Genomic DNA, 24,403 nt, shown 5'->3' with positions numbered 1-24,403 from the left:
ATCTCATCTCGACCTCGTGTAACCGCCGATATTCGTCAACGTCAGCGAGTAATCCATCATCATAACCCCCCCCTGGCTCTCCTCTGGAGATTCTTTCTCCCGACATATGCACAACTAGCTGATGACCCGCCACGACCGCCTAAAAATTACCCCCTTGTGTTCCCTATCCACTCCCTGCCCTCCTTTCCTTTGCGACAGCATCTCCAAAGGGGTCCAGAGAGCCAGCCGACATGCATGTGCGGCAAGGTAAATCGCCGGGCATACACTCCCCCAAAATGTTCTCTTCCCCGCCCTATTTCTCATCGAGAAACAAATCTAACAACGCAGCACCTTACCACATGACTTCCGTGGTGATTCCCTTCCAAGCTTTGTTCTGGCCGGTAAAAGAAGGAGAAAAAAATATTAGAATGAAGAGAAGGTCTTATTGGAAACATCACCGCCTTGGCGTCCCCAACGCAGAGACCAGTTCCAGGATACTGGTAATCGCCAAATGCCTTATATATACTCGTGACATGTAGATGATATGATGCACGCCACGTAGTACGTAGGCTACTCCTATGCCCGCCCTGTGAGACATCCCTAGCGCAGGTTTCAGGAGGTCACATTCCTCTCATCTTCATGAAGCGGGCGCTTCTACAGATCGCCCCGGTTCTTCAAGTAGAGTGTAAGTTTTATTAATGCACAGCCAGCAGCGACAAATAATGGCACAGTTAACGGCGATATGGGAACTGCTGCCTCCAAATACTAGTAAACGCCCTGCGCCTGCCTACCTAATCCACCGGACCGCGGGACCGTGACCTAACCTTCCTTTCGTTCGCCGCTGCACGGCTGCACAGAGAAATGGATGTCCTGGAATAATATCAACCAGCCTAACATCACCTACTAAACCCGAAACTCCCTTTAAGCAATCATTTGTCCAACCGATGTAGACGCCAATGCAATTGTCATTGCCAGAGCCTCCCAAAACCTTTGTCTTGACCCTTCACTGCCTCTAGAAAATAGACAAGACGAGGACCATACAGGCAGTGCGATGTAGGCACTGGGATGTGCCCAACCGCACCCTGCCTATGTCAGACTCGGGGCAGTGGCAATCAATGTGGTAACAAAGGCAACGCTAGCCGCTGCACCACCAAGAGCAACATACCCAGCTGCCTGAGCAACAGACCGAAGCCGTTTATAGGGCCTGTGCCGAGGAACTTCTGATGCCATTGCTAGGCTTTCCATAGGTTCCTGGGTGTCTTCAGCCGCTGGGACTTCAGTGATGACTTCAGCCATGACTTCAGCCGTGGTGAGGTCGGAGATGTGGTCGGCTTTCCGCTTCATTGACCCGGTTTCAAAACTATCCTCGCGCGGTTCGTCCGAAGCCTCAGCTTCTGCGACAGCAGTGTCAACCGGCTCAGCAGTCTCAGCGGGTCGGGGTGAAATAAACCGAGTGTCCGACACAAGCGACATACCATCGGTCGAACGCTGTGCGTCGGGCATAGCTGAAGGGACCTGATGCGAGGGTAGAATGCTTTCCATTGTATCTTCGTGTTGCGTCGACGGGACTGTCTCAATGGCAGAGGCCGGCCAAGTTGCCGTCGAATCTGGCACCTCTGTAGAATCCTGGTGCACACCCAGCATCTTCCTAGACTCGTGATTCTAATAACATCATGAGTGTCAGTTAACCGTTTATTTGTGACACCCGAAATTCTGGGTAAGAACTCTTACGGGGTCTCGCCAAGGTGGTATCTTGGCTTGATTCAACGCTTCACTCACCGAATCAACGGCGCCGCCGGGCTCGGAAGACCATCTTGACTCAGAAGCAGGGAAGAAAGAGGAATCCGAACGGCTTTTCAATCTCAGGATGGGCGGAAGCTCGACATATTTATCAAGGCCCGGCGGCAATTCCGACGTCACCTGGGTCAGAGAAGGGAGGATTGGAAGCGGGGTTGGACGTGGCTCCTGTAAGAGGCCTTGACTGGACATAACACCCAGTCTGGGAAAATCCGGTGTACGATGTTCTGGAGTACGACCTAGTCTTAGGTCGGGAAGGGCGCCATCGGGTCCATGTCGACTCTGTTCAAAGCTCCGATGTAGTTGCCGCATGACAGAGGAACAGCCGCTCTCCCAATCCTCCCTAAAATCAGTGGGTTCGAGGTCGTACTCTGAGCCCTCGTTCATGTCTGCGACCTCCTGGTCCGAGTCCTCGGTCTCAGGCCAGTTACCGGTAATTTCATCAAGCCGAAACACCGAATTGTCCTCCTCGCCAGACTCATCGATTGAGATATCCGCAGATTGGTCAATGTTAGCCTGGATTGGAGTGTATCTCTGGCCGTTAACACGGCCCTCCGAAGCGCCGATATACTCGTCTTCGTCCCTTTCTCTCGAGCTACTGACCACGGGAGACCCAGGGGTGTTCTCGGGCTGGGCCAAGGTGTGCGTATTGTTCTGGGACTCACCAGTGCCGGTGAGGTCGATGACTTCGCTGCGACCAGTCTTGCTTGTGTCACCCTCGAGGTCAATGATGATGGGTTTACTGAAGTTGGTGGAATGCTCAACATCAACTTCGGCATTGGGCCGCTGGGTCGGAATCTCAGCGGTTCGATGAAAGCCCGCCTCACGCAGCGTCCTCACAGCGTGACGCACGGCCGCAATATCTTCTTCGTCGCTTGAGTCGCCGTCACTGTCCCCCAAAGGATCAGGAGCTCTATAGCCGACGGAGGGCTGCGACGGCCAACTGGTAGGTTGGGTCTCGTCGACTTCACCATCAAACTCGATGTTAACCACGGCTGCGGGTGGGGGGTAGAGATCCGAGTCACGTTGAATATCTGTGCCGAAGCGAAGGGTGTTCCCCGATGCGAGAAGTTGGGGTTGATTGGGCTGAACACGCTCGCGATTCAGGAATGTACCATGGCGAGACCCCTGGTCCCGCACATATACGGCCTGCAAGAACAGTTAGCAACATCTTCAAGGCTGTCAGGCCAGGGATCAGGGGAGCGCGATCAGATAGGGTTAAGGGTAAAGGTGCGGTCTTATCGAAGCTTCCTTACCTCACTATCGAACTCTGCGAATATCTCAGCATGGTCACGGCTAATAACCGGATTATCCAGGAGGCAGTTGTCCATAGCAGCGGACAGGTTCGGTTTGCTCTTGCTCGTCCTCCCTACCTTCGCGCAGGGATTGTTTCGGGTGAGAACAATACGGCGCTCGGGGAAGGGATCATCGGACTGCGGGAACTGAAAGGACAGATGTATGCGAACTAGTTGACAAGCCATAAGGTAGTCAGCCAACGTCTGGCCCGGAGAAAACACACACAGGGGGAAAGGCTGGAAAAGTATGGATACCGGTGTTGAAGGACGAGTCGTCCTGAGCTACCATATTGGCGATTCCTCCTGGAGTGGATGACACCCTCTCGACTTTATAATATACGTGGAGTGATTGCTGGAGAGAGTATGGAGTAAGCTGACGACTCGACTTCTCGTAGATCGCCTCCACGACCAAGCCGGATCCAGGCGACAGATAATAAAAGTGGCAGAGAAGTCCGAATACGTAGAAAAAGGAGAAGCACGAAAGTGTGTGCGTCGACCTTAGATACGTGGGGCTGATTAAGGTTCAAGTTGACAGCCGCAGGAGAGGAGACGGCAGCCCAGATGCAATGAGAACGAGGAATGGTCTCAACTATAGCGCCTGGATCTTGGGAAGACTTGTGGTCAGTCAGACACGGAGTAGATACCTTGCATGTTCGTATCCCATGCCTCAGTGAGGAATAGAAGATAAGATACGTCGGGAAAGGAAGAATACCGGCAGGTAACTGGAGAAACAGTTGAATCGACGAAGATGGGTAAGAATAAGGTGAAGAGAGCTATAAAAGGGCACGGACGAACGAGATCTTACCTCTGTAGACCATTGACGGACTTGGGGACGCTGCGCAAGGAGGGGAAACTGAAGTGGGGCATGGAGGCCAGCGTTCAAGCAGCAGCGACGACCTTCTTACCACCTTAAAACAACTCTTGCCCACTTTTATTTAGGTAAGGCAGGAAGAGATGCAGATAAAGATATACCTAGGTACCTAGGCAAGAAGCACCTTTGATGCCTTAGCAGGGAAGGTACTTGAAGGTAAGGTACACTGTCACAGACGGGGTTGGCCCTACCCGCTTCGAATATGGCAGACCATGGAAAGTACAGCTGGTGAAATATCCGCGTAGCCTGTACCTAGGTAGGTAGCGGCCCTGGATATTCGTCAAGCGGAAATGGTCCTGAGATTACCTTACCTTATGAAACCATCCGACGACCAGACAGGTTCACAGAATAGTATCCAAGGAATATCAAGATTCACAGGCAGTCAGCAGAAGATAAGGCGTCAGGTGTTGCCTGATGATTAGGTACCTCTTTCTAATTTGGGTAGCTGCCTTGGCCTTTGGGGAAGGTACCCTGGGCGAATGTACCTACCTTGCAATTCGATTGTACTCTGCACGGAAATCTACTAATTCATTTTATTATCGAATACGCCGAGATACTCCGTAATGCATAATCTGTCTCAGGAGGGCGGAACTTGACCTTGATAGGACGCATCTTAGACTGTCGGGTTCAGATCACAATGCCCGACAAGGTGTTTGCTGTGATCTGGTACGCGCCACGCCTGTGCTAGGCAGGTCCAGGCTGACATGGTCCTTATCTTATTGTCGCTCGATAAGCTGGTCTGTACCTACCAGGTACCCAAAGCCCTCAACCCAATCAACCCCGCATAACAGTTACGTATGATGTACATATTAAGTGTACTCCTAGTAGCCCTTGTCATACATTTACTGTCAGTCTGCAGGCAGGGATCTCAGGGTAGAGTTGTGGGGAATTTACCCCGCTATCTGACAGTGATTGCATCATTCTCTCTCCATCTCAGACGAATGAGTACAACGTATGAGCATCAGGCGTCGGAAACTCCCTACGGTAATCACCCCATTCTTGACATTGAGCAATCAGGTACGAAATATAGTGTATTCCAGGTTGTAAAGCAGGTTGCCAGCTCACTGATGTGCGGTTCCAAGAAGGAAAGCAAAAAAATTGTTCCGCTTTCAAGCCTTGCTGCTTACGTACCTTACTCTTAAAGGCCCTGGGCATCGATGAGCCTTTATGACTTGTCGAAATCACAACCTCAGGACATCAGGTCCTCTTCCGTAGTAACAATCACGTCGCTTATCTATATCAGCCATATGGATAGATCAGTGATTTGGTTACCCAGCTGACACTCTACGGAGGCGTGCGAACTTTGGGATGTGGATCGGGGCTATAGGCCCACATGTACACATTATTGCTTCCCACTTCGTACAACAACCTTAGGGGCGTCAAAGCCAGGTAGCCTGCTATTTACACGTGTACTAATACTTTGTAAGACTCGAGCCGTTTTCCCGAGTTTGTTCCCCACTGGTTTCTTGTTGGGCCCGGTTTTCTGCTCCCACAACCCTCCCTGTCTCGTGGTTTTTATTATTCATTCCTTGCCACCTAACAACACTAGGTATGGTACCCGACACCCCTCGTAATTTCCTATCACTTCGTACTTCATACACTTACTTTCTGCCTTACCGCCCTACCTACAAATAGTCGTTCCCTATGACCTACCACTAACTCTGCCCCGGCCGGTAGCCGTTCTACCCTGTTCCAATATTCTACAGATTCTACAGAAGCTCTCGCTACGCCGAGTTCATCGCCACCACAGCTACTTACCCATACCGGAATGCCGCGCAGGGACGATTTTGTTACCCAACACAGCCGGAGCACCATTCGAACTTGTCTAAGTAGAACCAACAACGCGCCCGTCTGACAAGAGAACACGACTGTCGTTAGACGTGTGAAGTCTGACCTTGTGTTCTTTGGATTCCCGACGAGCTCGAGGTCTCAAATCTCGATACACCACAAACCAGATAGCTGGGACAGTACACTTCGCAGCCCGCCCACTATGCGCGACCTTCGTCTTAAGGTGCTCCGCGAGAGCGGCAAAACTGTATCGCGAAAGGCGCGTTCACGACCCGAGTCTACGCAAGGCTCCGCCAGGAACTCTCCCATCGGCTCTCCGGCAGTCTCGCGCGCAGGGAGCCGATACGCCTCCGAGGAGGAAATATCCGACGACAACGAATACGACGACAGCTTGACGTGCAGCACACTTTCCAACGGTTCGGAATTCGTTTCCGACGAGACCCAGGCCTCAACTTGGGAGTCTCTCCTACAGGACCGGATCGCTGAGCTGCAGGACCGAAAGCGCAGCAACGTCAAGGGCCGCGAGACGACCATCGCGTCTTACCTTAACCTTATAAAGCAGCACTATGCTGGCCGCGAAATTGGCAGCTCCGCGGCCGACATTCTCTCGGCCCTTATGCGGAGCGTTCGATCCGGCGGCAGCTCGGCGGAGAAGTTGTTGGCATTGAAGGCGGTCCAAGCGACGCTTCTCACATGTCCGTCAGAAGCCTTGTTTGAAGATTTATATACCCCCCTACAGACGGCGTGTGAAGATGAAGAGGATAGCGACGTCAAGGCTGCCGCCGTACTGGCTATGGCCATGGCCGCCCTGTTCGCCGGCGGGTCTGAGGCTGCGGCCGAGGAGTTTCTCGATTTCCTGATCAGCATTGTTGACTCCGACGGCGAAGCGGTCAGCGCAGTAGACAGTGGACCCGTAGTTACGGCAGCTCTGCAATCGTGGGCATTTGTTGCGAGTCAGATGGACGACATCGCCGCGCAGGTCTATGATGCGATGGAGGCCTTCGTGGAACAGCTCGACAGCACAGACGTCGAAGTCCAAACGAGCGCGGGATTCAACATCGCTTTCATCTTCGAGGCAGCACGCGACGAAGAAGAAGAGACGGGGGAGCCCCTGAGGCTGCAATACGACCCCAAGAGGTTGGTCAGCCGCATGGCGCAGATATCCAAGCCGGCGGTCAGGCAGATGTCAAGGAAAGACCGCCGGCATTTGCGGAAACATTTTGCAAGCATCGTCACGTCCTTGGAGCACGGAAAGGGCCCCGGGTACTCGACATCTGGTCGGCCGGCCTCCAACCCACACACTGGTGGTACGAAGGTCGAGCATGACCAAGAAATGAGCGAGTTTGGGTACCGCGAAAAGCTGCGCATCGGGGACACTGTCGTGGTCGTCGACTCGTGGTCGCTGCTGGCGAGGATCGAAACGGTCCGCAACGTTCTTGGAGGCGGGTTTTCCGTTCACTTTACCGACAATCCTACTGTGGCGGACCTTTTGGGCAGTCCTGAAATGGAGCAGTCGACTTCCAACTCGCATTCCGGAGAAACAGGAGCACGCAGCAAGAAGAACAGACGATGACAACGAGGTAGAGGCTTGGAGCTAGGGACCTTTTTATGCCCTGCCTCTCTCTCTCTCTCTCTCTCTCTCTCTCTCTCTTCCTTGCTCTCTTTCTCCATACACTCTCCTTTTTCTTCTTCCCGTATTTGTGAAATGGTCCGTCGCGAGGCATGTACACGAGCTGTAATTTTATTCTTGAGGTTTCCATTTTCGTTCATTTCACACAGCGGCAGATCTTCGGCACAGGTTCTAAAGCTAGAATGCTTTCAAACCATATGCTATCGTTTATGAGGATCAGGCGGGCGGAATGTGGCGTGTCCGCACATCAGCCCTAACCTACGTTAACTCGATATTGATTCAGAGGACTAAGTGCAGCTATGATCTTGCTCTCCTGAAAGTCTCTCTATACAACCACCCGTCGACACGAGGTGAAGCGGCGGGTAGAGTGGCAGGAGGAAGATTGTCGGGAGCGGGGATTGTTCCCAAGACTTTGTGTTCGTAATGAAGACACAAGCATCCGGAAATGTGAACCGCGAAAGATGGCAGCGCAATATCTGAAGCTGAATCGCCAGCGAACAGCGAAGAACATGGTGTCCGATATTGCAAGCCTACCCGGGGAGCTTGCTTTTTAGAAGAACCAGCCGAATGAGCAGCACATTGGAAGGTTCATGAGCACGGGTGTGTTGGAATGCGAAGAGCGGGTCGTGGAGGCGGAATGGCACGAGGGTGGACGGTCCGGTTGTCTCAACGACGAGTAAGCTTAACTTAATGGCCGGATGCTGGATGTCCTTTACCGAGACACTGTCTCGGGATGTGTTTTGAGGTTGGTTGGACTTCAGTTCATGGTGCGAAATGGACATGGCGGTCATGGTGATGGTGTAACGGCTGAAATTGAACTTGTTTTCTTCCTGTGGTCACATTTGGCACTATGTACTGTCTTCGTGCAACTTTGTCCGTGGTACATACATGAGCGGGTCAGAGCGCATTTTCCACTTTGGGAGCTTGGGCCAGGAGCAGTGTTGATCGACCTGGACCTTGCGTGGTTATCTCGGCGGAGCGCTGGGGCCACTTTCCTTTTGGTCAGAGCGCTGGGCAAGCGTCTGCGTTGCCAGGGTGAAATGTGTGATAGTGATGATGATCGTGGTGGACTGGACGGGACAGGGGTCAACGGAAAATGCGAAGGAAAAAAAGAAAAAGGAAAACACCCTCTCTCCACTCTGACCAGAAGAATCACTTCTGAATGGAAGACCTGGAGCTTCCACAGAGACAAACAGACGAATAGAATCCAGAGGATCCTTCGTACTCACTCCGTATAGATATACGTATGCACTTGAGGTGCCGTAACTAGGAAAGGGAGAAAAGAGACGGTGAAGGAAACGTAATTACTTGGTAAGTGTAAGTGATTACCGGTAACGGGCAGGATTTATTACGATGAGTATTTTCGGTTTAGTAGGTCTGTACGAATACAGCAGGTCATGTGGGGCGAAATAGTCCAAACCATTGAACGACACCAGACTGGGAAGAGCTTCCTGGGCAAAGCCCCTAGGCAGGTGGCAGGTGGCAGGTAGAACCCCCATCGCCCCTGGCCTTTTAGGACCTCTGACTGGGGATTGGCTGTCAGTGGAAGTAGGAGCGGGCCGCAACGCCAACTCATCAACTCTCTAAGCCCCCCATCCCCCATTTTGACCCCCCCACTTTTTTTTACTTCCCAACACCATTGCCCAGGACGACCACCGAGGACAGGAACTGGACAGGTTCCCCAAGACTTCAACGGGACCGAAAACAAAGCTTCACCGTTCGCCTTCGCCCTCATCTCTATGTCCTTCTTCCTCTTGACCCGTGTACCTGTTTCCGTAAGTACTTACTGTACGGAATCAGAGGGCAGAGGGCAGAATTGTCATGTTGCCTTGAAGCTCGGTGTGTGAGACCTTTTCTTTTTTTTTCCCTTGCTTTTATACGGATGATTTTCCCATTTCATCATTTGTTGCCGCCTCACCGTTGTCGTTGCGGTTTTTCTCAGCCACCACCAACCAACCTCCTCCATTCTGCCTCTTCCTCGGCCTATGGAAATCCGACAGCCGACTCACGTCCAGGAACGATAAATCGACTTGCCATTCATCACAGCGCTTTATCAACTCTAGCAAAAAGGAACGAATACTGAAAAAGAAGAAAAAAAGAAATTATCGAACGTATTCTAATTGTCATTTATTTAGGCCGCTGCTAGTTTAAAGACGGAGCTCGATAACCCAAACCCCGGTTCTTCATTCACCCCCCTCCCTAACTGTCACCAAGCAACGGCCGAACAACCAGCCCACTAAAACCACACACTACCGCCACTCCGGGAACTCTGCACTCACACCATTCATCACCACCAACCTCCGGGCAAACCATATCTTGTCTTCTGTCAACGCTTCGGGACATACGTCCTAGGCAGAAGGGAAATTTCAGTTTGCGCTCTGCCTTTTGTTTATTTCTTTTTTTAATCCTTTCTGTGGGGGCTGCGCAATTCATTCAACTGCACGACACAAAGAATCGCCTCTTTCGGTGCGTCCCTCTCATCATTTGTCTTCGTCGACCTCGACTCGAACCAGCGAATCGTCGACAGTCGCTAAACATTTTTCCGATCCTTCACTGCAGTAGTGTTCTGCAGACCAACCGGCGAACTAGCCTATGTCGGTTTGCCATCGCCTGGGTCTTTCGCCATCCTGCTCCGCCCGCTACAGCGATCTATCCCCCCCCCCCCCCCCCCCCCCCCCCCCCCCCCCCCCCCCCACGGCCTGAGAAGCAACTTTTACTTCGCCTTGTTCTTCTGAGAGGGCTTTAGATCTCTCCCTCTTCTCCTCTTCTCTCTTCTGCGACAATCTTGGACGTACATTATCCCTCGATGGCCTTGACACAGATGCCATCCTAGCTGGGAAAAGAAAGGAAAGAAAAAGGTGCTCATCAGTACCGCCGACAAGCCTCCTTCACTCTTCTCGGCCCAATCGTCGAGAGAGAAAGAAACGCAGGGCAACAATTGACGGGGTGTTCATTCTCGGCCACCTTTTGACTTAATCATCTGCGGTTCAGAAATACATCCGTCAAAAAAGAGCACAATGGGAGTCGAGACCAAGAAAGCCCCTCCCCTTCCCGCCCCAACAGAGACCGACTCTCCCACTCCGACCGAATTGACCAACGACGACCTTGCCAAGCTTCCCGACGAGGCCTCTCATTATTCTCTACCCGACGACGGTAGCCCTGTCACCATACGGACTCGTGGTCACCGCGCAAATCGCTCCCAAACCTCCCTCCTCATCGAGTACTTCGAGGGCGGAAAATCAGGCGCGTCGGGTACTGAACGGAAGCCCAGCGTTCGTGTGCGTCTGACGCCCTCCAAGAAACACAGGGACGACCACCACATCCAGATTACAGAGACCAAGGGCTCGCGAAAGACCTCCCTGACTCGCCGCATTCCATTGTCCTCCACTGCGACCACCCGCCTTGAACCCGAAGGCCCCGAAACAGGCGACACTGAGAGCATGCGCTCCTATGCTTCCGCCACCGAAGAGTCCAACGTCTCGAGGAATCCCATCGATATAGAGATCGATCGAGGTTCACGTCGACGTCGGCCAGCGAGTCCGTTGATTCCCGATCCAGAAGCCAAGCCGGTCGCCTATCAGCCTCCGAACATGTCGGACATCTCGGCCATTCCGTCAGACAGCTTCCTCGACGGCTCGGGGCCGACCAATCTGACCTCGCGAGACGTTGATACCAAGAGAAACAGAAGCCCCTCCCGTAGTGGTCATTTCGCTGCCGGTGTGGTTGGCGCTGTCGCTGGTGCTGCTTTGGCTGAAAAGGTGAAGAACGCCAAGATCAGAAGCGAGGGCAAGGAACGAGCTGTACTGCCCAAGTCATCCGACAGATCCCGGGAAAAGGAACGGAAGCACCGCTCCAGCAGAAGTCGTACGAGTAGCCTAAGCGAGAAGCCAGCTGATGGGACACGCTCCCCCCGACGGAGGTCGAGCCGAAGCCACGCCGACTCGGCCGTCTCGGCTGCCGATTCCAGTATTCTTTCTTCAAGCATCTCGCCCAGCCATCGGTCTGCCGATCAGTATTCCGTACGCTCAGGCGCCCCCAAATCGTCCATCAACAATCCGAAGCTTCTTGAGACAGTCGAGGATGCGATCCGGAGACTGATCCTGCCAGAGCTCAGCGCCTTAAAACGGGAGCAAAGCAAACGCGAGAGCCGCCGCGATTCCTTCACATCCACCGCCACCGGCACGTCGGCCTCTAGAGAGGACCTTACTGCCACGGATCGACGCAGGTCTTCAGGGAGAGGAGATCGAGACAGCAGTCGGTATCGTGAGCGGAGAGACCGGGAGGCAAGGCATGATTATGCCGACAGCCAGTATGGAATCGATGCGGATTCCGTCGACGACCTGTCCGTCCACGAAGTCGCAGAAGACAGTCACAGAGCTTCAAACAGCGCTGTCAAAGCCGCGGCTGCCGGTGCTGCCGCCGCCGGCCTTGCAGCGGCTGTGTTGGACCCCATATCACCGTCCCCAGACGACAGGAGGCAAAGGCGTCGGCGACCGGCCGATGCTTCTACCCGGAGCCGCAGCCTTGGACGCGACAGGTACGCTGAGGAGTATGAGGACGAAGAGCCGCCGGCTCCGCCAATGCCTCTGATGAGCGAAATCAACCCATCCGAGCTTACGCGTACATCAATTCTATCTGTCGAGTCGGACCGCCCGCATTCTGCCATGGAAGAGAGGACCTCACCGGTTAGGGGCGTGTCTCGGGACACTATGGGGGCCTCTGACCACCCCACTTCATCTGCTCCTGACGCCATCACGTTTCGGCAGACTCTGGGAACCAAGCATGCCAACATTTCCCACGGCGACTTGCGCGAACTGCCGCAGAAACGCACCGGCGAGTATGAGGACGGAAGATTGCAGAACACGCCTCAAGATTATGACGACGAAGAGTATGAGACCGGCGACCGCGGCCTTGGCGTTGATCCAGGGGAGTATGATCCTGACGCGGGCTTTGCCGCGGACTACTACAACACCCAGCATGTCCCTCCGCCTCTTAACTATGTCCCGTACCATCCCGACCAACGTGGACTCAGCCCAATCTACAGCGTCTCGGGGTACACTGAAGGTGGCAGCGAGGCTGCGGGGCAACGCGACTCGAGGACGACAAATGACAGCGCATCTCCGGATAAATCGCCGCAGCCCGGTTCTTTGTATTCTCCTGGCTCGGCTCCCGGCAAAGTGGTCGGTGCGACTTTCGACGACAGATCTCTCGACGACCGCAGCATTCGAAGCTCTGAGTTGGAACCGGGCCAACCGCTCCGCGGCGTTGGCGCCAACCCTAACATCGTGGATGTCCCCGTGGGCGTCGAATCAAACGTGGCGTCACTTGTGGATGGTTCAATGCTCGATCAGTCCATTCTCACCGGCGGCGGATCTGGACTGTCCGGCACAGACTACGGCAACCGCGACTCTTTTCTGTCGCACAACCGCGACTCCGATTTGTCTTACGGCGAGCAGTACACCGCTCCAACCGCACAACGTGGCCTGAGTCCCGACAAACGATCCGTGAGGAGCCAGCAGGATGACCTGGCTGAACGCGATGGCGCCGGGACACCCTCGTCCAGCCACCACAATCGGTCTCGGGAGTTTGCGGGAGAGTACCACCTTGACGAGTACGGACGCAAAGTGGCCCCCCTCGCGAGGTACCATAATTCACCGTCCACCTCGCGCCATTCCCCCACAGAATCGGAGAAAGCCATTGCTCTTGGGGCCGTAGGTGCGGCTGCCGCAGCCTTGAAAGCCGCCAAGGACCGGTCGAAGCAGCCGACCGTCGAGGAAGTCAACGAGGAGTTCGTCCCCGAGGGCGTGTTTAGGAACAAATCGTTCAAGCAGCGGACCCTGGAAGGCCGCGAACCAGCTCACACGCCAGCGCACAGCGTCGACCGCCTTGACTATGAGGATCAACCCAAGATGGGCGCCAGTGCTATGCCGGCATGGGATGATCCCATGCCGGAACTTGGCTACGTTGACGATGCTCTGTCGACAAATCCCTCTCTGCAGCGGGAGGAAATGGACCGTACTCCTACTCCGCGTGGTGACGACAACTGGGTTACGGAGACGACTCCGCGACAGGATGAGCAGAGCCGGGGCCTTGGTTTGGCGGCCGCAACGGGGGTGGCTGCTGCTGCTGGGGCTGTCGCCGGGGCCGCAGCCCACAGTCGTCAACCGAGCCAGGAACCAGATGACGAGTGGCAACGGACGTCGGCAGAACGGAAACGAGACACTCTGGTCACAAACCCCTACGATGGCGCAAGTCCCCTGGCGAATCCTGACCTACTCGCCGGGCGAGGTCTCGATCCGGATGGGTTCGGTGCTGGGTACCATGTGGCCAGCCCCACGGGCCAGAAGAACTTTGATGAGGGATACATCTCTCAGGGCCCTGTGCAATCTCCAAGTATTCAACCCGAAAGTAAGGCCTTGATGGGCCTTCCGGATGCTGGCGTGGAAGACCCGTTTTACGGACCAAAGGATCACACACGACACCTTAGCGGCATGTCACAGGGAATGGTCTCCCCGATTTATGACGCGGCCACTGGCGCGGGCATCGAGCGCATCGAGTCGAAGGACATAATTGCCCTGATGCAACATGTAAGTCACACAAATTCGATTGAGATGAGTTACAGTTGACATGCTAATTTCTCCCCCCCCTTTTCTTCAGCTCATGGTTCGTGATGCCCAACGCACAGCACGAGACACGGAGATTCTCGTCACGCTCGTACGCTCAGCAGCCGAAATGCGAAACTCGTTTGAGGGCGTGAAGAAGCTTCTGGCGGAGACCGAGGACACCATTATCAACGAGGTCAAGGAAAACACCGAGGAGACAGTGAAGAACGTCATCGGCGGACCGCGCCCTTATCCTGGCAGCGCACCTCGGTCAGTCAAGGGCATGAGCGGCACGTCCCAGTCACAGGATGGAACAGCGTCGGAGGACAATCCCAAGAAGAGCTTGTTCCGCAGGGCTCTCTTCAGAAGCTTCGGAGCTAAAGATACGAACGACCTCAGCCGCATCGAAGACATGCTGAATCAGCTCCTAGCCGAGGTGGATACACTGAAGGCGCAAACTGCAAGGCCTGCCGTGTCCAGCGGCCCAGGGCAGTCGTTTGAGAACCTGCCACCCGAGATGCGGTACGAACAAGACCGCGGCTATGAACCGGAAGGGCACGCCGGCACGTCAACGGCCAGCCACGCCAGTCAATCTGGTCACCTCTCGATTCCCATCTCGCACCCCAGGGTACCATCCACGAAGCTCGGCGGGTACGAGCGGAAGGTCTCGGACCACCGTATCAGCACCGTCCATGAAGATAACGAAGAGGACTACGCCCCAGGAGGGCCATACGCCCAGGCACGTCAAGATACGCTGAGCCCAGGAGGACGTCAAGAAGACATTCAACGTGGGAGCTCCGTACCTCTGGGTACCCCTCCACGGCCCAGCACATCCCACAACGTCTCGGTCAGCAACGAAAACACGCCCAAGACGGATAGGAGCAAGAAACACAAGTCCAAAGGCTCGTCGAGCTGGTTCCCCAAGATCTCTCGTTGGTCGGAATCCACGGCAACGAGCGTGGGCAGAGCGTTGCGCGGCAGCGGTATGTCTAGCAAACGAGGAAACGACGACGAGTACGGCGACAGGCCAACGTCTCGTTCCGCCTCAGATGTTGCCCAGTATGACGATGGCCAGTACCATAGCGACCCGTATGGCGATGACCACCTACACACAGGCTTTTCCCAGACCAATCTGGTAGGCGCGGGCACGAACGAGGCGGCGGAGGAGGTCCCACCCCCGCCTGCCACTTACATGACGCCGGAAGACCCTAAGTACAAGGCACACCGCAACTCGCTCAACTTGCAGCACCCTCAGCCACGACAAGGGCAGACGGAACGGTTCAAGGCGGCGCTCGAGTCGCAGGCGCACGAGTACGATTCACCTCTGTCGCCCAGGTCAGCCGACTGGGCGGGCTCGGCCACCAGTTTGAACCGGTTTCCGGCGCAGACAAGCAACCGCTACAGTGGCGGGTCGGCAGGGGGAGCCGCAGGTGCGGGAGAATATTGGAGTTCGCCCGCCGCAACCACCAGCGCACCGCCCCGGCCACCCAAGGAGCCTCTCGACAACAACGGGGCGCAAACGCCGGGCAGATCTAGCAGGGTCTCGAGGCTGCAGAAGGGCAGCCCGTTGGCGTACCAGAGCATGGAACCCGACTACGGGACGGAACGCAACAACTACACAAGCAGCCCCAAGCTGGAGAACCGCAACCTGAGCGGGGCGCTTCAAGTGCCGACTCGCCGACCTAGCGGACCTCGGGCCATGACTCCCAAGAGTCCCGAGGAGGAGGCTGCTCGGGAAGAGCGTCGACGGAAGCGAGGTGAGTAAATGTGGTTAGGGGCGAGAGAAATTGACTTCTTTTGGGGGGCAGAAGACTGATAAGTAGCCGCAGATACCTTTGGAACAGTTGCGAGCAACGAGACGGATACCTTTTGAAAACGCAGCAAAGGAGAAGGGGGAACAGAAAAAAAGAAAAAGAAAAAAACAAACATGGCTGTGAGCCGAGGGGGGTGAACCAGTTCAGTTGACGACCCTGATGTATTTCCCTTGACGCTCGGGGGAAGTCGATTCGCCTTGGTATAACGCTGGCACAGTCCCAAGCTGGGCAGTATCATGAGAGCAGCACATGCCGACTTTTGTAGCTGTTACAGACGGCTCCACGGAAGCTTGGTTTATATCTTCTGGATGTCAACTCTGCCTATTGGGATTCGGAGGAGGAGGGGGAGGGGGGGAAATGCATGATCGAGTCGGCTGAGCGCAGAGGTGAAGAGCAAGACGCGTTTGGAAAGTCCAGGAAGTGGATACGACATATCTTACGATGGCATGACCCAACAACTTTTTACAACTTGGTGCTTGCTTTCAGCGACCTTCTTTTTTCCTGTTTCACCAGAGGTTTGCTTTGCGTTCTTTTTATTCTGCATCGAGGCGGCGAGAGGTGGTGGGATTAGGAGCATTCTTGCTCTAGCCAGGTCAGGGGGGAGGTGTTCTCGGTACGAAGCGGTGGTATAAGGGGACAGGTCAAGGCAGAGGCGGTGGCGGTGATGGTTAGGAAGAGTGAGGATGGATGAGGAACGATGAGGGAAGATGGGCGGATATTTGGTGGTATTCTGATCTTGAGTGTTCCGCGTAGTATGGTGCCGGCGGTAGGGAGATGATATACTCTCTCCGTCTCCTTGTTCCCCTGTCCGTAGCAGCAGCACTCCTAGTAGTATAAGATAATAATAGTAGGAGAGATTCTGATAAAAACAGTAAATAGAGAAGGGAATACGAACGGAATTTCTCTTATGCTTTATTAATATATTAACTCCTCCTTCTATCCTATATCTACTATCAGATACCCATAGCCTCCTTATTAAGGTATAATAAACTATATCACATTAGACTTATAGGGTATCTCGGTCCTATATATCTATACTTATTTCCCTTTATTTTTCCTAATAGTTAGATATCCCCGTAAAAGTACCACGAACTTCACTTACATAAATATATATATAAATCCGCGTACCTTATTTATATTCCAATAACTAGTTATAAGCCCAGTAAGGTACAAAGCTAAAACGGCCGTGCCTGATTACGTTACTCTGGGTGGCTCTCCCGGTTTAGTTTAGCGCCTCGCGCCCCTGCAGCTCCTGAGGCCCAAGCCGATCCTTGACCGCGTCTTGAGGTTCTTGCTGTTCTTGAGAAGCTCCCCTGGAAATGAAGGTGGCTCAACTTTGCGAGACGAAAGCTTCAAGAGTATCGCCAATTACGACGTCCCAGTTAAAACAAACAAACAAACATACAAAACGAACAAACAAACCACAACAACAACTTTGTGACCATCTCGTCTCTTGTCTCGGTAGCCGACGAACGTCGCTCTTCTATACCAACCCACCGTGCTGCCAAAGCCCGAGCCTCTCAAGATTTGACGATCCGAAAACGAACACGACGACAAGGTAGACTGCGCGAGAAGGACTTTTGAAAAACGGGCGAAGGAGTCGGGCGTCTCGTATGCCTTGCGCACCATGGCAGACTCTCTTCACAACGCTCCCATTGTCCTCGACAATGGCTCTGGCACGATTCGAGCAGGATTCGCGGGCGACGACCTACCAAAATGCTACTTCCCTTCATTCGTAGGAAGACCCAAACATCTCAGGGTACTCGCCGGTGCGCTGGAGGGGGAGGTCTTCATCGGGCAGAAGGCGGCGACGGAGCTACGTGGCCTGCTAAAGATCCGGTATCCGTTAGAACATGGCATCGTTACGGACTGGGATGATATGGAGAAAATCTGGGAATACGTATACGGCGAAGGACTCAAGACGCTCAGCGAGGAGGTGCGGCATCATCTTTACATAGGCCATCTTTCTCTCATACACACACACACACACACACCTACCGCCTCGGCCACCCCTTTTCCCCACCCCTTTTCCCAGCCCTCACCTTTATGGGACACCGGTTATGCTAACACAAACATTCTGCCTGGATTTCTAGCATCCCGTCCTCCTTACCGAACCTCCTTTGAATCCCCGGAGCAACCGCGACATTGCGGCGCAGATCCTTTTCGAGACGTTCAACGTGCCCGCCCTTCACACCTCGATCCAAGCCGTCCTCTCACTCTACGCGTCTGGCCGCACGACCGGCATTGTCCTCGACTCGGGCGACGGCGTCTCACACGCCGTGCCTGTGTACGAAGGGTTCGCCATGCCCAGCAGCATCCGTCGCATCGACGTGGCCGGTCGCGACGTCACCGAATACCTGCAGACCCTGCTACGCAAGAGCGGCTACGTGTTCCACACCAGTGCCGAGAAGGAAGTCGTTCGTCTGATCAAGGAGTCGGTCACCTACGTTGCGCAAGATCCGCGCCGCGAAGAGAAGGAATGGATGCAGCGGTCGGGAGACCAGGGGAAGACTGTCGAATACGTATTGCCTGACGGGCACAAAATGAAGGTGAGGCTTGCGGCCATGTTTCTCTCCCTTTTGTTACAAGCTCCCCCCGCCACCCCAAAACCCCAAAGCAGCCAAGCATGGGGGCTTACCATGTATCGATGCAGATTGGCGCCGAGCGGTTCCGGGCACCAGAAATCCTCTTCGACCCCGAAATCATCGGCCTCGAGTATCCCGGTGTGCACCAGATCGTGGTGGACGCCATCAGCCGCACGGACCTCGACCTCCGCAAATCACTGTACAGCAACATTGTGCTGTCCGGCGGCAGCACGCTGACCAAGGGGTTCGGCGACCGTCTCCTGACGGAGCTTCAGCGGCTGGCGGTCAAAGACATGAGGATAAAGATTTTCGCGCCCCCGGAGCGCAAATACTCGACGTGGATCGGAGGCAGCATTTTGGCTGGACTCAGCACATTCCGAAAGGCAAGTCGTCAGTCGGGGCTTCTGTCGAGATCAAGTAGCTGCTAACATGTTCTGGGCTTTAGATGTGGGTGAGCATCGACGACTGGCACGAGAATCCGGACATAATCCATACCAAATTTACATAAGCGACATGACTTCTTGGGATATAACAGCGATTCGCGAGCGAGTCCGGCAAGCTTGCGTACCGATTAACGGTGGTTGTGTGTCAATCCTGGAGGTTCATGCAGAAAATCGGTATCTCTCCATGATGGGTACATTTTGGCTTGAGGCCGGGAGTATACCGTTCGTTCTGTCACCATTTTGACAGTGATATGCCACGAAGATAGAGAGAGGATAGGAAGGAGAGAAATGGTCCGCTTCCTTTCCCAACAACGACGTCTCGAGGGATAGAGGAGAAAGAAAGTGTTGTGACAATGACTGAGAGGAGATGGACGTGGACGAGGATCCAGACGAATGAGTACGCCTTGGACAGAGGCGGCATATGAGGTAATGGTCAGCTCTACAAGTTGAAATGATACCCCTATCTGTTGTCCTCCGTCAGCCCATCGTCGTGCTACGTTTCATGGGGGTTGTGTTGTTCTGAATGACGATCCACAGGCGGCTCTCGAAGCCGTGTACAACTGGACGAACGGACCTGTCAAGTTCGCTCGCTCTAGAGGCATTTTAAGTACCTTAGGTAGGCACCTTACCCTCACAAGCCCAGCCCATATTATATCCAGCAAAAAAGTCTTTTAAGGCTTACTGAGGCTTGAGTATGAAATCCCAAGCTGAACTGGCCCCCTTCCTCCACCCTGCTTTCTCCTCCCGATGAACCACATTCCCTGCGCCGCCAACTCCGACGTGATGAGGATGTCCAACACCAGACAGCTCCCTGACCCTAGCGCGCAGTATCTCCTCGTCCAAGCTGACATTCGGAGCCCGCTCTCCTGCGGCATGCACATTCCCCGCGCCGCCCACGCCAGTGTGAAACCTGCCTGGTGTACGGTCTGTATTACATGCACACGACAAAGCAGCGGGCGCGGCGGGAGTGGGTGTCGGTGCCGGTGGCGTGGTCGGTGACAAGGTCTTGACGGCGGTGTCTTTGGGGCGGACGCGGATGGTATTGCCTGCGCCGCCTCGGCCAGTATGTTTGTATGCGTTCGGCGCGGCGGTGGGACGGGGATTTGTGATGAAAAGATCAGAGGGCATTGTGGGAGGGACGTGTGTGTGTTGTTGCGCTTTTTTTATTATTATTCTGCCCAGCTTAGAAGTGGTGATATGTATGACCAGTTGGGCTATACACGTGTATGTTGTGGCTCACTGGTACCGAGAATGAGGGTCAAACTCGTTAATGAATGTGTGTAATCGATTGTAAACAGGTCGGTATATCTTATACCTACGTACCTGTTCAGGATCAGTGTGGAGTGTGGAAAATCCGGTGTTCTTATAGACTCACAAGGTCATGATTACTATTGAGGACCTACTTCCAATACAAGAAAGGGTTTGGTTGTATAATATGTGTGATGGGAATACGCCAACATGCCCCCACGACGAAAATGCCGATTCACGTAAAACCATGTGGGTAGGTAGATATGTAGGGCGGTATGAGGCGATGATCCAGCGCAGTATTACAAGTCATGTGCCATTCTTACAGGTTGAGAATGTAGGATTTCGAGTCTCCCGTCTCACCGAGCTGAGGGGCAGCCTTCTGGTTCCTCTCTCCCCTGCATACGTGCTGCGGCTCCAGAGCAATTGATGGGGTAATAATAGGGTAAAAGAAACAGGGGTGAGAAGGGGGGATAATCTCTGCCCCTTACGCGGTTGGTTGGGGTCAGATCACCAAAGTCCTTCGATATCCAGTGTCGTGCCATCCCTCGTTGTCTGTCATAAAGTATGTTATAAAGTAACCAGCAGTCTATGAACCGACTAGATGCAACACGACGGTGGTTCAGCCCAGTAGACTAAGGTAGCTCAACAAAACAGGCCAATACGTCGAGCAGCCAGTTCTTTCAGTAGTATCCATAGCTCCAAAAGAGGAATAATAGGTGGTAAGCATCGAAGTGATGTATGAATTGAGCTCTGCCAAATTTGAATATTTGGTTACAAAGAAACTACTAGTACGTTGACGCCACCGTGAAAAAAGAATAGTAGCGAGAAGTCCCCTGACGCCGTCCTCCAATGCGACAATGTGTTGTATAGCCAGTTTCCGATGCCGGTCTATGTCTATCAACAGTACCCAAAGTACCTGCCGATGTTCCATTGATAACTCCATGAATATAACATGCAGACGATCCCACGTGAAGAGACGGAGTAATTTTTTAAACGTGGGTGCCGAAGAGCTTTTGGGCGAAGATAGGCCAGCCCAAAAGAACCGATGCAATTGGAACAAACCTATATACCACCAACCCAGTTAGCCCAGAGTCACAATATACACGTACAACCAGGAGGAATAAGAAGACGCCAGCAGAACGGGATTAAAAAAGGGGATGGGGCGGCTCACATTGTCGCCGTGGTGAGACGGTCCTTGATCATCTTGCTATAGTTGGGCGCGGCTGATTCGGAGACGGTCATCCTCTCGTAGGGATGCGGCTCAAAGCTGCGGGCCGCCTTCCGCACGGTGTTGAGGATGGAGAATTGCCTGCGTTGAGCGGCGCGGACGGCAGTGCGAGCAATGTAACCAGTCATTTTTGATATAGTCGTTGAGAGGTTTCTGGCTTGGGAAGAGGAGGTTTTGTGTTGGTTGCTTTCAAGAGGAGTGAGATATCAGGTGTAGAGGAGAGATCTCGGGATATAAAGTTGTCGGTCCGGGATGAGTTGAGGAGATAATGGTTTGTTGCTGATGCGGTCTGGTGATCATGGTCAAAAAGGTTACACTGAACTGGGGAGTGCGCAGCTCTTATACCACTGAGATATGAAGCAGTTTGGCTAGGCCTACGGTGAGAAATAGATAAGGCCATCTCGAGACAACCGGGTGCCTCTGACGAACGGTCGATGGGCAGATGTTGGGCGACTTCGCCCGAGAAATTGTTGTGCATGCCTGGAAACGGCCTATATTGAGGCCCTGCCCGTCATACGACCCCAAAAAGGCAATATTATGTGGCGGAGGCATCAATCGATACCATAAAATGAGCCGTCATTCCTCGTGAAGAAAACCATCTGGGTGGAAGCATCTGACGAAGACCACCCGTGGATGGTCTGTTCTACCGTGGTGTACCCTCTCAGGGTGGCACGATGTTGTGGTGCGATCGGAGACGTCCGCGTTGTCCAGTCTCTATTGGCCAACGGCAATTTATTGAGCCGGTGCATGTAGCCAATGGCAGAGCTCCTAGTCCCTCTGATTGAAAGCCACGCTTACAAAACGCTCTCTTAGAAGGATAGGACGTATTTACGGCATTCCGTATGTTGACTAGGTACCTAACAAGCTGGAAGGGGAAAATGAAACTGAACAGAGATATTTACATCGAGAAGCAGGTATGTCCGATAGGCGTCTGTGGTCCGTATACCCAGCCCAATACGTAATGGGCAAGCCCCCTTCGTATTGCATTAGATGAAATCCATACAAAAAGTGCAAGGCATGTGATCAGCGAGGCGTCCCTACCTACCTAGGTGGACTTTGAGGCTGCTATCGCTATCGCCACGTGATCAACTGAAGCTGGGCGCTTTGTAGCAATCATTCCCAAGCTACGGATAGCTTGTCTGTTACGAAATAATTGATTCAACGACCACGATGACATTAAACAACACCGTGACAATGGCTGGCCCGCCGTCAAAACCGAACCCAACGCAGCCGGCCAAGGGAAAGGATTCGCATGCTTTGCTGCAGCCAGTCCTCATCCATACAACACCAGTGGCACAAGCAGGACGATACCTGCATCTGCTTGTGCTCCTGGGCCTATTTGCCAGCCAGTTCAGCTCTCTAGTCGAGGACCCCGTTCGCACTCTCCAGAACACACTACCACTAGTTGCCGTCATTCAGGTCACCTACGCCTCGGCCTGTCTTCCCGTAGCTGGCTCTCAGGCCACCAGAGCCGCGAGGAAACTGAGGCCGGGCGAGAAGAGGAAGCAGGAGCACATGGGGCCGAACCCATACGTTGTGAGTACCTGGTCAGGTCAATTGCGTGGTTGGGACCAAACGTCGAGACACGGCTTTTCTAATATGAAAAAAAACACCCAATATCCCTAGGCTCTCTTCCTCTCTCTCGTTCTGACCACACTGGTGACGCCCGCTGTCCACCTGGCGTTTGTCCTATTCGGTGCGCCGTTTCTCACACACATTCCGCAGAACCTCCTCCTCTCTGCTCATCTGTCTCTTCTCGCGCTATTTCCACTTTTCTACGCCCACGGCGTCGACTCTGGAGCATGGCGCGCCATCGGCGGCGCGATGGCCCCCTTCGACGAGACGTTCGGCGGCTGCGCTGGTGCCCTGTTGGGCGCTTGGCTTGGTGCCATACCGATACCGTTGGATTGGGATCGAGAGTGGCAGAAGTGGCCTATCACGATCGTATGCGGTCTGTATGCCGGCTACGCGTTGGGTAAGGTTCTAGGAGGTTCGGTTCTCTTGGGCAAGAGGATGGTTACCAACGCGGTTAAGGAAGATTAGGAACCCCGTTTATGGAGAGGTCCTTCGAATTCAAAGCAATAAGATCATGATGCGTTTAGGTGTTGTTCCAAAGTCCGTGGTACCTTTAATACCGATGCGGTTGCGCTCGTTTGACGTCCGAAGTCTTATTTACTTCACAGCGGCCCAAAGAGATCACTGCTCCTAAAGTCTGTACTACACGTGTAGATACACAGGGTCGCCTGTTACTTAGGTCTTGGTACGGTGGCATTCTTCAAATATGCCGTCCCGATGCTCCCGCCACAGGTGACGTCTTGCAAGTATGACATCAGGAGCTCTAATCGACATTGTTCCGTCAGGCATCCACTGAGTGATATACGGAGGACGAGCATACACGCAGTTAAACACTCAGGGGTTTGTATTCGCTTTCCTCGTCTCTACCTTCCTTGGCGGCGACAAAGCCGCCCACATGGGTCGCGTTACGCTACTCTTGAGCGAAGCGTCTATGAAGTTCATTCATTAGCTGTCGGTGCCAGTACTTCAGCAAAGTATACTGGAAGCTCAAGTTAAACATGTAGATGTACACGTACACGAGTTAATTAGTTCGGCTCCGAAAGCATCTAGTAACCTATTTATAAGTCATCCCAGCCGTGAAACAAAAATAGGTGTGTGGTTCAGTAGAATGTGGCGGTGAGATGTGGCACACAGATCATACACCGCCACGACAATCCAAACTTAGCCACAGAAAGACGCAACATGGATGTCAGCGATTCGCCCAGACCACTCAGGGTCTTGTGGGTTGCCGAGAAAGGCTGGGCGGTGACGTCGGCAAATGTGGGCTAGGTTTGGAGACGGCGGTACCTAGGTATGTCATTAGGCTCACACAACGACGCACGCATGGTTGGTCTGTGACGAACAAGACGGCTGGGGGACGCGCAATACGGTCACCGGAGCCGGGTTGGCGAAAACTGATTGGACCAACTTGATATTTTGAGTGGGGAGGGTACGTGTAATGTAATGAGAGCAAGCCTCCTTTTTTTTCTTCGTCCTTTTTTGGTTTGGTTTTCTTCCGAGGTTCTCCTACCAGTCCAGTAGCTCAACCGCTCGTTCATATTGGAGGTA

The 24,403-nt window shown here is 53.7% G+C and overlaps 8 protein-coding genes across 8 annotated transcripts; 4 read left to right on the top strand and 4 right to left on the bottom strand.

Moving 5' to 3' along the window:
* Positions 1 to 791: 791 nt before the first annotated feature.
* Positions 792 to 3,538, bottom strand: SODALDRAFT_68682 (hypothetical protein). Its single transcript, XM_028615583.1, has 3 exons — positions 3,033 to 3,538; positions 1,711 to 2,925; positions 792 to 1,641 (listed from the first exon to the last, which is right to left on the bottom strand). The coding sequence occupies exons 1-3, from the start codon at positions 3,255 to 3,257 to the stop codon at positions 1,066 to 1,068; spliced, it is 2,016 nt and encodes a 671-aa protein (XP_028463321.1). The 5' UTR covers positions 3,258 to 3,538; the 3' UTR covers positions 792 to 1,065.
* A 1,041-nt stretch (positions 3,539 to 4,579) lies between these two features.
* On the top strand, positions 4,580 to 7,303 carry SODALDRAFT_363351 (hypothetical protein; the record flags this gene model as incomplete). The annotated part of the gene is made up of 4 exons (XM_028614548.1): positions 4,580 to 4,608; positions 4,889 to 5,011; positions 5,649 to 5,771; positions 5,869 to 7,303. The coding sequence occupies 4 exons, from the start codon at positions 4,580 to 4,582 to the stop codon at positions 7,301 to 7,303; spliced, it is 1,710 nt and encodes a 569-aa protein (XP_028463320.1).
* A 344-nt stretch (positions 7,304 to 7,647) lies between these two features.
* Positions 7,648 to 10,188, bottom strand: SODALDRAFT_363350 (hypothetical protein; the record flags this gene model as incomplete). Its single annotated transcript, XM_028614547.1, has 12 exons — positions 7,648 to 7,836; positions 7,939 to 8,190; positions 8,276 to 8,310; positions 8,352 to 8,430; positions 8,505 to 8,537; positions 8,799 to 8,896; positions 8,998 to 9,047; positions 9,153 to 9,195; positions 9,279 to 9,389; positions 9,642 to 9,708; positions 9,804 to 9,890; positions 10,156 to 10,188. The coding sequence occupies 12 exons, from the start codon at positions 10,186 to 10,188 to the stop codon at positions 7,648 to 7,650; spliced, it is 1,077 nt and encodes a 358-aa protein (XP_028463319.1).
* Positions 10,189 to 10,377: 189 nt separating this feature from the next.
* On the top strand, positions 10,378 to 15,727 carry SODALDRAFT_337488 (hypothetical protein; the record flags this gene model as incomplete). The annotated part of the gene is made up of 2 exons (XM_028612696.1): positions 10,378 to 13,947; positions 14,018 to 15,727. The coding sequence occupies 2 exons, from the start codon at positions 10,378 to 10,380 to the stop codon at positions 15,725 to 15,727; spliced, it is 5,280 nt and encodes a 1,759-aa protein (XP_028463318.1).
* A 1,676-nt stretch (positions 15,728 to 17,403) lies between these two features.
* Positions 17,404 to 18,869, top strand: SODALDRAFT_337487 (alpha-centractin; the record flags this gene model as incomplete). The annotated part of the gene is made up of 4 exons (XM_028612695.1): positions 17,404 to 17,712; positions 17,870 to 18,325; positions 18,430 to 18,744; positions 18,807 to 18,869. The coding sequence occupies 4 exons, from the start codon at positions 17,404 to 17,406 to the stop codon at positions 18,867 to 18,869; spliced, it is 1,143 nt and encodes a 380-aa protein (XP_028463317.1).
* A 396-nt stretch (positions 18,870 to 19,265) lies between these two features.
* SODALDRAFT_68489 (hypothetical protein) lies at positions 19,266 to 20,237 on the bottom strand. The gene is made up of 2 exons (XM_028615582.1): positions 20,180 to 20,237; positions 19,266 to 20,043 (listed from the first exon to the last, which is right to left on the bottom strand). The coding sequence occupies exon 2, from the start codon at positions 19,930 to 19,932 to the stop codon at positions 19,483 to 19,485; it is 450 nt and encodes a 149-aa protein (XP_028463316.1). The 5' UTR covers positions 19,933 to 20,043; positions 20,180 to 20,237; the 3' UTR covers positions 19,266 to 19,482.
* Positions 20,238 to 21,038: 801 nt separating this feature from the next.
* SODALDRAFT_328877 (hypothetical protein) lies at positions 21,039 to 21,695 on the bottom strand. The gene is made up of 2 exons (XM_028610792.1): positions 21,626 to 21,695; positions 21,039 to 21,569 (listed from the first exon to the last, which is right to left on the bottom strand). The coding sequence occupies exon 2, from the start codon at positions 21,406 to 21,408 to the stop codon at positions 21,220 to 21,222; it is 189 nt and encodes a 62-aa protein (XP_028463315.1). The 5' UTR covers positions 21,409 to 21,569; positions 21,626 to 21,695; the 3' UTR covers positions 21,039 to 21,219.
* A 672-nt stretch (positions 21,696 to 22,367) lies between these two features.
* On the top strand, positions 22,368 to 23,581 carry SODALDRAFT_328875 (glycosylphosphatidylinositol anchor biosynthesis protein). Its single transcript, XM_028610791.1, has 2 exons — positions 22,368 to 22,816; positions 22,907 to 23,581. Exons 1-2 carry the CDS (start codon positions 22,475 to 22,477, stop codon positions 23,321 to 23,323), a joined length of 759 nt encoding a protein of 252 aa, XP_028463314.1. The 5' UTR covers positions 22,368 to 22,474; the 3' UTR covers positions 23,324 to 23,581.
* Positions 23,582 to 24,403: the final 822 nt, after the last annotated feature.

Source organism: Sodiomyces alkalinus (assembly GCF_003711515.1).
Source record: "Sodiomyces alkalinus F11 unplaced genomic scaffold SODALscaffold_11, whole genome shotgun sequence".
NCBI lineage: Eukaryota > Fungi > Ascomycota > Sordariomycetes > Glomerellales > Plectosphaerellaceae > Sodiomyces > Sodiomyces alkalinus.
The sequence above is the reverse complement of the archived record's forward strand: the minus strand, read 5'-3'. Positions and strand labels throughout refer to the sequence as shown.

What these genes read in the sequence shown, in the direction of transcription:
- SODALDRAFT_68682 (XM_028615583.1), bottom strand. Translation starts at nt 3,257, where the DNA reads ATGGCTTGTCAACTAGTTCGCATACATCTGTCCTTTCAGTTCCCGCAG. An exon ending in TCGCAGAGTTCGATAGTGAG is followed by an intron (nt 2,926 to 3,032) that starts GTAAGGAAGCTT and finishes CTGTTCTTGCAG; the next exon opens with GCCGTATATGTGCGGGACCA. An exon ending in TACCACCTTGGCGAGACCCC is followed by an intron (nt 1,642 to 1,710) that starts GTAAGAGTTCTT and finishes TGATGTTATTAG; the next exon opens with AATCACGAGTCTAGGAAGAT.
- SODALDRAFT_68489 (XM_028615582.1), bottom strand. Translation starts at nt 19,932, where the DNA reads ATGCCCTCTGATCTTTTCATCACAAATCCCCGTCCCACCGCCGCGCCG.
- SODALDRAFT_328877 (XM_028610792.1), bottom strand. Translation starts at nt 21,408, where the DNA reads ATGACTGGTTACATTGCTCGCACTGCCGTCCGCGCCGCTCAACGCAGG.
- SODALDRAFT_328875 (XM_028610791.1), top strand. Translation starts at nt 22,475, where the DNA reads ATGGCTGGCCCGCCGTCAAAACCGAACCCAACGCAGCCGGCCAAGGGA. An exon ending in TGGGGCCGAACCCATACGTT is followed by an intron (nt 22,817 to 22,906) that starts GTGAGTACCTGG and finishes CAATATCCCTAG; the next exon opens with GCTCTCTTCCTCTCTCTCGT.